The sequence below is a fragment of the Dromiciops gliroides genome, chromosome 3 (assembly GCF_019393635.1).
Source record: "Dromiciops gliroides isolate mDroGli1 chromosome 3, mDroGli1.pri, whole genome shotgun sequence".
NCBI lineage: Eukaryota > Metazoa > Chordata > Mammalia > Microbiotheria > Microbiotheriidae > Dromiciops > Dromiciops gliroides.
The window spans coordinates 660,702,023-660,711,678 of NC_057863.1; the positions used below are offsets into that span (position 1 = coordinate 660,702,023).

A 9,656-nucleotide genomic window follows, 5' to 3' on the forward strand; every position below is an offset into this window, starting at 1 on the left:
GAACCATACTGTTTCTACTTTTTTTGTTTTTCTATTTTGAGGTTTTTCCCTTTTATTCTGATTCTTCTTTCACAGCATGACTAATGCAGAAATATGTTTAATGTGATTGTACATATATAACCTATATCAGATTGCTGGCTGTCTTGGGGAGGGGGAAGGGAGGGGGAATGTGCAGAGTGCTCCTCTTCTGGAATCTGTCTGGAATATAGCCTCTCCTTCCCACTCCTTTGGACATCATCTGACTTCAGACCCCATTCTTTTTCTTTTTTTCCATAAAAGTATTTTATTATTTTCTAGTTACATATAGAGATAGTTTTCAACATTTGGGAATAGACTGTATCAATATCCCCATCTCTTTATCATTATTAATCAGCCATAAGAAGAAGCATGCTTTCTGGGATTGTGGATGCTAAGGGCACCAACACTATGGAAGTGATCAATCCAATGTGTGCAAAAAGGTAGGCATAACTAGGCATCCTCAAGGAGTTCAGTGGTTCTTCTAGGGCCACTGTTCCTAGAAAGTGAATCATGTGTGAGAATCAGGGTGCCACCCCCTTCTGAGAAAGACATTGTGAGAACCCCCCTAAAAAGAAAGCATGTGACTAGCATCACAAAGCTGCTTGGAGACCACCTGTAAGTCATGTCAATCAATGGACCAGCCAATTAGCTTAGAGCTGTGTGGGGGGACTGCCCTGCTCCCTGCTCCACAGGGGGATTCCAGGAGAAGGGGCTGAGGATCTCAATCTTTTGTTGGGGAACAAGTGTGTGGTGGCAGAAGCAAGCAGGGTAGACAGATCTCCTCACTTTCGGAACTTCACGTGTTCTCTTTGGAAGCATGGATAACTAGGTGAAGGTGGCTTTCTCTCTCTCTCTCTCTCTCTCTCTCTCTCTCTCTCTCTCTCTCTCTCTCTCTCTCTCTCTCTCTCTCTCTCTCTCTCCCCTAACCTCTAATACACTTTAATAAATACTTAAAAGCCTAAATTGTTGCCAAATTTATCAGTAAGCTTAGCTGGTTCTCCCCCCCAAACTGGGGGCAGGTAAGGCAACCACACATGAGATTTTAAACATCACACACGCACCAGATGCATTTAGACTGGGCTCTAGAAGGGGTCTCCATGCCAGATGACCCCATTGGGACAAAGGAGTAGCTTCATGGGGAAGGGGCACCTGCAAGTCTTTAAGTGCATGAACCTTCCAGTGCTCATCGCCACAGCACTAACTCAATTTTCAAATGTTGACATTCTCAGCTCCTTCCTTTTCCCAAAGTCTTGTTTTCCTTTGTCTTTCTGAAGTTTCTCTTTGACCTTTCAGTGAGATTGAGCCTTCTCTGCATCCTTGTTAGGGCTTTCCTATACTGGCATAAATGCAGGTCTCTGGAACTTCCCCAATGGTGGTTCTCGGACTCTCAGTTAAAGGTGATATTTTTGGCTGGAGGTATATCATTCCGTGGGGATTCTCAGCCTTGGAAACATGAGAGAAAGATGAATTGGTGGGTATCACTGGAAGGAGATAGAGAAGAAATGATTGTTCAGGGCTTGAGTATCCTATGGAACTGGGGGCAGAACACAAATCAAGAGCTTGGGAATCAAGGATGGGAAGGAAGCTCCTAAGAAAGAGGGGGATAAATGAATGAAGGTTTGCTATTTGTTAAGCATGGTGCTAAGCACTAGGAATACAAAAAGAAATAGGGTTTCTGCTCTCAAGGAGTTCATACCCTAATTGGTGTAGACATCATATGCTCAGGATTTCAGCTGTAGGATGGATGGAAAAAAAACGGGATTTTTCAAGTTTCAGCTATAGGACAAGATCTCTGGAAGTCCTTGGGATGTAGCAGGGACTTTGCCCCATATGAGTGACTCACTGCCATAGGGAAGGGGGAATGGGTCTAATGGCCATAGTGCAGAGAGATTCTGGATCCCCTCTAAAAAGTGTGGGCATGAGACTCGATGTCCAACCAGGAGTGACCAAGGGAAGAGGGAAAGACAGGAGGGTTAGAATGGAATCTGGTAGAGGAGAGGGGAAATGAGGCCCTCTGGGTACCAGTTCTGTCTGGGTACATTCAGACCCCCTAGATGTGATTTGGGGAAATCTGCCAGTACAAGGAAGGAAAGAAATAGGAAGGACTCACAATTGATTTAATCTGTCCCATCATGCTCACTTCTTCATCTGTAGTGGGGAGAAATTCTCATAAGCTCCCAATTTTGGACCTCCCTCACACTCCCAGGATCCTCTGCCCTTTTTACCCACACCACTTACACGTTATTTCTTTGGGTATTCTGGGGTGAATGGAATGGGGACACCAATGTTGAGGGTAGCATCTCTGGTCCCTGTGTGGAAAGAAAAAGTCAGAGGCATGGTGTTAACCCATACCTTCATCATGGATTTTTCCACAATGATTACTCCATCAACTGATCAAAGTTTGGGTTGGCATTTGCAGGGATTGGTAGGGTCCTGGTAGTTTGGGAAGATGAAATGAGTCTTTACCTTCTTGAGGTCTCTTCATGAGCAGGTACTTTAAAGAGAGAAAAATCAAAATCATTTCAGGATATTCAGTCCTCACCTCACAGGTTCTACATTCACCCCCAGGAAGTTTATCCCTTCCTCACAATACTCACCTAGATGACAGTGATGGTAGCTTAACAAGGACAAGAAGAGAAGGATGATGGCACAATTGAGAGTTATGATGAGAATAATTCCAAGACTTGAACCTGAGAAGGATTCAATTTTTTAATTCTATCATCCTGAAGCAGGTTCCTGATTGGCCCTTGACCCAGAATGTGTCCATTCTTCCATGCATTGCCACTCTCCTCCCATAGTCTAGTGTAAAAGCTGAACCAGGATCCAAAAATATGAGGAGCCAGGGCTTTCCCCCCAGTCCATCCAATGCCTTCAATCTTACCTTTTCCCTGAAAAGATAAATCCCTTTCACCTAGAAACAAAATTAGATGTGTATAAGTCAATCAAGAAGGGATCAAAAGGAATGCATTGTGTTATCTGGTTTTTGTTGTTTGTTTTTACTACTGATACTAAAAGGGTGTGGCTATGAATTATTTCTTCCATATAGGGTCTTTCTTTGTGGATTGACCTCCTTCAGGTATCTATGCCTGCTAGTGAGATCTCTGAATCAATGGAGTTCTGGAGATCCAGTCTTCACCCAACTCATTATTAACTCACAACCAGGGGCTTCAGTTCATCATCTGCATACTTAGCAAACTGAACAAAACAGTGACCAAGTAAGGCCAAGAAGGAGAGGAGGAGGATGGAACAACTGAGGGTGATGATGCAAATATTTCCACAGATGGGGACTGAGAGGACATGATTCTGCCTATTCCACTGTCCTGGGCTTCTCATTGCCCCTTCACCCACCACATGCCCATTCTTCTACCCATTGCCACTATCTTCCCATAAGTCTGGAGTGAATATTATACCAGGACTGAAAGACTGGAGCAGCTGTAGCTTTCCAACTCAGAGAACTCTGCATCTCCCTGACCTCCCCTACCCTCATCCTTACCACTTCCCCCAAAAGGTAATGCTTTCTACCTGGATATTAGATTAGAAGTATGTATGTCACCCAATAGTCATTTATTGTGGAGAAGAGGGAACAAGTCCTGCTTCCAGTTCTTTTTACTACCAAAAGTATGATGCTGGAGTGATTTCTTCCCTATATGATTTTTCTTTCTGCCATTGACTTCTTTGTGGTTTATGTTCAATTGGCAGACCTCTGGATGAAAGGGGATAAACAATTTCTTTACTTCTCTCATAATTCCAAATAGTTTTTCAGAATGTCTAGACTAATTTTCAGCTCTACCAATGGTATATTATGGAACCTGTGCCAAAGTTCCTCCATTGTGGGTGAAAGAGAAGGAAATTCCTTTTGGGGGTGGGGAATTGCCAGGCAGCAGGTCAAAAATATGCTCATCCTGAAGGAACTATGGGAAAGTGACTTACTAGCTCATAAAATTGGAGACATATGTGAAGAATTGGCTCTGACCTCTAGACATGACAGGATCAGACACAACAGAAAGTCCTCTCCCACCTCTCTCCTCCCCCATTCCCTTCCCCATTCTGTAGCTCTATCAAACAATTCCCCCTCACCAGTCACCAAAAGCTCCAAGGCATCACTGAACTCTGATGAGGTGGAGTTGGTCTTCCCAGTGTGATACTGACACCTGTAGCTCCCAGCGTGGCTGTTGGTCACATTAAGGATGAGGAATTCCACATTGCCCTGGGTAGAATTGGCTGTCCCAACAGGCATCTCCTCTCCCTCTTTGTGCAAAGTGAATCTGGTGGCACAGGCTAACCCCTGGCAATGGAGTCTCACGCTCCCTCCCAGGGAAACATGGGAGCTGGGTTGGACTGTCAGGGAGGGTTTGTGCACATAGTCTGGAAGCCAAAGCACAAGACACAGGCTGAGCTCTGCCAGAGTTGTGTGAAAGGGATTTAAGAGCTGACAGCTGGGGAAGGAACCCCCAGGCCATTCTCTGAATCTCTTTTCCTACCTCCCACTTTTGTCAATTCCCTGCTCCTGGGAAATTCCTGTCACTGGATTTCACTGTGAGCTAGAGAGTCTTCATGGGATCCCTAGGACTCTCTGTGATGGGACAATAACTAAGGTGATCCCTTCCCATAACCCCACCATGCCTCCCCATTGGTCTCTGCCCAAGCTCTATCCCTGGAGGATAGCCCCTTATAATGCCCCCTCCCAAATTTTCCTCTGTGGCTCCCAAACCCTCTGCTCTGGGTCCTGGAACCTGATGCCCTCTCTTACCTGTCAGACAGATGGTCAGGGGCTCACTGGGTTCTGAGCCCCTACATTTAGCAGTCCTCTCATAGTAAATGCATCTATAGGAACCTGCATCCTGGACTCTCACAGAGTGGAGAGGAAATTCAGCCAAGTTCTTTGCTGGATTGGAGGTCTGGACAGGTTCTGGATTCCCTATCTTCAGCAAAATAAACATCATGCTTTCAGGGGATGTTCTGGGCAATGGGAAGATGCACCTCAGGGTCAAATTTCCCCCTAGGGCCACCTTGGAGCTACGGTGGGCCAAGAGGGAGGGCCTGGGGAGAGAACCTGGGAAAGGAAAAAGACAAAAATGAACAAAACCCACCAGACCAGGAGACAGAAGGCCTGTGTTGGAGACTCATCTCTATTGTTTCTCAGTCATGTGATCTGGAAAATGATGCTTGTCTTCTCTGGTCCCAAATTCCTCATCGTTTCTCAAATGATTTAGTTGGACCAACCAAATGTCCACTATCTCACCCAGTTTTAAGAATGGTGCCAGGGGAAAACTGCTGAGTTTGAAGAGAACACATCTGGCCTTGGTGCCAGGCTCTGCCTCTTACTCTGTGGCCTTGATTAGACCCTCAGCTTCTCATCTTTTAAATGAGGGGATTGAACATGACTACCAAGATCCATTCCAGCTATGATCCTATGAATCTGAAAAAGAAACCCTCATATTTCAAGGGCTCCCCCACCTCACTGTCCCTCATATATGAGGACCCAGAAGGGAAAGGTCTCATCCAAGGATTCCCCTGCCCTTCCCTTTTTCCCACCTCATCTCTGGGGAGACCACAGACAGGCCTGGAATCCATCCTAACACTAGAGCTCAGAGAATGGCCTAGAAGTCAAGGGGCCCTGATTCTACTCATGGATCTCTGGCCTTGGCCAACCTTGTCCCTTTCTCTGGGACTCATTTTATTTGTTTATGATTGAAGAACTTGGCATGGTAAGTGGAAGGACTTTGCCATCTCTGAACCTCTATGATTATACTCTAGTCTCCAAACACATTTCCACTCTCATTTCCTATCCCTATGTTCCAGACTGGGGTAGAAGGACCTCATCTCCTTCAGCCCACTGATCCAGAAGGGTTACCAGAGCTGGGCTGACTCTTTGCTCACAGTGCTTTTGGCTGTTGGGTCACTCATGTTGGGAAAGGAAGGGTGGGTTTAGACGCAGAATCCCTTTTAGGTATTGTCTTCTTACCTGTCACCACCAAATTCAGGGTGTCACTGGCCTCTGACGTCCTCCTCGGGGCTCTGATCTCAGAGTAAACACAGCTGTAGCTCCCAGCATTTTGAAGGCTCACAGATGGCAGGAGAAACTTAGCCTCTCTTTTTTCCTGTTTCTTGTAATAATATCCAGGCATCCCTGCCTTCAGCAGGGTGAAAGTCACCTCCTGGAGAGGTGATTGGGCCATCCAGCAATGGAGAGTGACATTGGTGCCTGGTGCAACTACGGAGCTTGGTTTAGCCCAGATTGTAGGTTTGTGAAGGGGTCCTGGGAGAGAAGGAAGCCAGCAAGTAAGGTAGGTGATTCCCCTCACCCCCAGAATATCAGGAGAAAGGTCCCATATGGGGAGGGTAATACAGGCTCTTCCTTGGGCTCCCTCTTCCAGCCTACCAGGCCTTTCTCTGACTGTGGAACAGCACATGGCTTTGCCCACATGCTGAGAAATGCTCTAGGTGAATGTGGGCACTTGGGGCATCACTGGGGAGAAGGAAGAGATTGGGCACCATGATCTTTGAGTCTCTTGCTGCTTACTATGCCCCTTCATACCCATTTCTGCCCCCACTGGCCTTTGCTTCCAGCACAGAGACATGAGCCATAACCGTCCATGAATAAGCCTCATGGTTGCCTGGTTCTCTCCTGACCAGAGCCCTCTGACCTCCTGAGGTCCTTGGCCTTCAAGCCCTTCAAATCCTGGGCTCCTTCCAGTCCCTAGCACTTCCCTCCACCTCAATGTTCCCATGGCCTCCTTTCCAGCCACCTCCTCCTCATTCATCCACATCAGAGACTGTGTCCTGGAGAAACTTCTGACCTGAATCCTTCTCCTGATTGGTCACTGCCTCTCCCAGACCATCATTGCAGAACAGCTCCAGACACTGTGCTTCACTTTACTTCCTCTGCTCTGATCACCCCCTTCACATCTTACTTTCAAGAACCTCCAAACCAGCAACATCCCCTGCCCCTAACTCCTCCTATCGTGGAACTGTGAACCATGAATAAAACATCTCCTCCATTGTTCCTGGATGGGCTGTGTCAATCTGTTCCTTTAGGGTCCCACTCACTGTTCCTGTAGCCTTCTGGACCAAAACGTTCTTTCTCTGGCCACTATTCCTCCATATATGTTGTCTTCCCCATTATAATGTAAGTGGGGTGGGTGAGGGGGAGAGAAAGTCAACTAAAAGTTGGTCCCTGGATCCCCAAGAAATTCACTATTAATAATGATTTTCTCAGGGGGGGCAGCTAGGTGGTACAGTGGATAAAGCACTGCCCCTGGATTCAGGAGGACCTGAGTTCAAATCCAGCCTCAGACACTTGACACTTACTAGCTGTGTGAACTTGGGCAAATCACTTAGCCCTCATTGCCCAGCAAAAAATTAATTAATTAAATAATTAGTTAATTAAATAATGATTTTCTCACAGCACTTTCCTTACAACAACCTCTCAAGGGAACTAGCCCAAGAATTAATCTTCTCATCTAACAAATGAGGCCCATGACACCTCAAGGAGCTCTACGACCTCTGACTGACTGACCAAAGGGCACGATGTTAGTATCCATTCAGATTGGAACCCTGGACTCCTGACCAAAAACAAATCCACATTTCCATTGTTATGGGTCAAATCATGGGAAACTAATGTCCTGGAGCTATACACACAATCCCTGGAGCCATCTAGACCTGAGTTCCCTTCCCTGCTGCCTCTCTCCAATATAGGATTCCTCCTTCTAAAACATTGGAAAGTCCTTGAAGACAGGGACTATGTCAGTCCTATATATATCCCCAGTGTCCAGCCCAGTGCTTGGCCCAGACTGAATAAAAATTGATGGAATGAGGGCGTGATTGTTTCTAAATCCCCATGCTGGTTCCTAGAGAGGGGAGGCTAAAGCACAAATCCTCCTAAATAAACAAATTACTGCCCCTTGAAAGATCACTGGGTTTTGAAGCAGAAGAGTTGGGTTCTAATCTTGGCTCCCAAACTTTCTACCAATGTGTACCTCTACTCAAATTACTTCATTTCCCATCTGCAAAATAAGTGGGTTGATCTGATGACTCTAAAGTTCCCCCCAGCCCCAGAGGCACTGTCCTCTAGGGTGGACAGAACTAAGGGCACTCTGGGGAGTTCTGGATGATGGGATTTTCTTCACCTAGGGAATAGATTCAGAGAGGATTAAAGGAAAAACTGTAGTCTTGGATCTGTCTCTAAGAGAGCATAGGGATTTCCTCTAGGAAAGGGGAACAGGTTACATCAGAACCTTAGATGTCATGGAGAGGCTGCTGGCAGCAAAGAGCAGAAGGAGCCCCCTCCCTTACCTCCTGAGACTAGTCCTGTGCTGACCCCCTCCCCCACCTGTCATCACCAGCTGCAGGGCACGACTGAGACTTCAGGCAACCAATCAGTCAATAGGTATTTCTTGAGTTATTCCTTGTGTCAGGCAATGTGTTAAATTCTAGAGTTACAAAGATAGGGGGAAAAAACACAACCCCTGCCCTTAAGGAGCTTACATTCTAATAGGGGATTCAGTCTGCCGGCTATAATGTGTATATAATATATGTGCAGTACCAATAAGGGGTAATCCCAGAGGGAAGGTACCCTCAGCTATACCATTACTTGGGACTCTGGCAGCCATGACCTCACCCACTGCTATGGAGATCTCAGCCTCCTGCCAACAGGGATCTACCTTCCCTCTGAACTCTGTCCTTCAAGAATTTGAACCATTGAATTTCTGGCCATTACAGGGATTCACACAAACCCAGAAGGAACTCAGAGCTGGGACATGCCAGAAGTAGGATCTGGGGAATATAGCTAGAAGGGAATTACAGACTTGGTCTCCAGGAGGGTCTCAGAGTTTTACTGTTACCCCATTTGCCCCCTTCTCAGTCTCTCTGAGCATTGGCCTATGAGCCCATTTACCTTCTACACTGTCACAGCCCTCTCTCAAGCATCATTGCAAGGGACAGTCTATATTGAACTGGAAGGAGGTTCGGGGACATTTGGGGGAAAGCACTCACCCTTTTGTGCCTCGATCTCCTGGTACAGACACAAGCCTGTAATGGAGATCACAGTGAGAAAAGGCTTCTTCTTGGTAACCTACGTTTGCCCCACTGCACCAGTGATTTCATCCTTGGTCAGGCAGAAGGAGAGCCAGATTCCTGGATTTATTCTCCCCAGGCAGCCTGTGTTCAACACTATCAGCCAAGGTTTCCAGGTTGGCCTGTCCACAGCCTTTCCCAAATCCCTCTCCTCCCTTCAGGTCTGTCCCCTGGACTCACCAAGGCAGAGAAGGACTGCCGTGGGGTACATCATGGACCGCCAACTCCGATATGAGCTAATCAGCCTCAGCTATGAGAAGGGGAGGAGGAACCAGAGCCAGGAGCCAAGCCCAGGATGTGGTGGGCAGGGCTTCTATCTCCACCCCTTGAAAGGTAGGTTGCACAATACCCCCAACCAAAACTCATGAGATTTGGAATGTTTCACTTCCACAAACTATTCTCACTCTCAGTGCTGCCTCTCTTTCATTGTTCCATCCTGAAATTCTTTTTTTCAGGCATTCTGGGGGTCTCAGAACCAATTAGTAGAAGGAACAGTACACTTGGAATTGGGAAATAGGGGGTGGAATCCACACTGTGCCACCAACTTGCTATATATGACCTTG

General features: G+C 46.7%; 1 protein-coding gene across 1 annotated transcript; it reads right to left on the reverse strand.

The window, feature by feature from the left end:
- Positions 1 to 1,325: 1,325 nt before the first annotated feature.
- LOC122748396 (T-cell-interacting, activating receptor on myeloid cells protein 1-like) lies at positions 1,326 to 9,307 on the reverse strand. Its single transcript, XM_043994037.1, has 11 exons — positions 9,274 to 9,307; positions 9,013 to 9,048; positions 5,984 to 6,277; positions 4,769 to 5,071; positions 4,096 to 4,383; positions 2,900 to 2,929; positions 2,616 to 2,708; positions 2,485 to 2,512; positions 2,257 to 2,327; positions 2,129 to 2,166; positions 1,326 to 1,461 (listed from the first exon to the last, which is right to left on the reverse strand). The coding sequence occupies exons 1-11, from the start codon at positions 9,305 to 9,307 to the stop codon at positions 1,339 to 1,341; spliced, it is 1,338 nt and encodes a 445-aa protein (XP_043849972.1). The 3' UTR covers positions 1,326 to 1,338.
- Between the last annotated feature and the right edge of the window lie 349 nt (positions 9,308 to 9,656).

Excerpts from the sequence above, each read along its gene's own strand:
- LOC122748396 (XM_043994037.1), bottom strand. The coding sequence starts at position 9,307 with ATGATGTACCCCACGGCAGTCCTTCTCTGCCTTG. Across the intron at positions 5,072-5,983 it reads CCTGAATTTGGTGGTGACAG|GTTCTCTCCCCAGGCCCTCC; the intron begins GTAAGAAGACAA and ends TTCCTTTCCCAG. Across the intron at positions 2,513-2,615 it reads CTACCATCACTGTCATCTAG|TACCTGCTCATGAAGAGACC; the intron begins GTGAGTATTGTG and ends CTCTCTTTAAAG.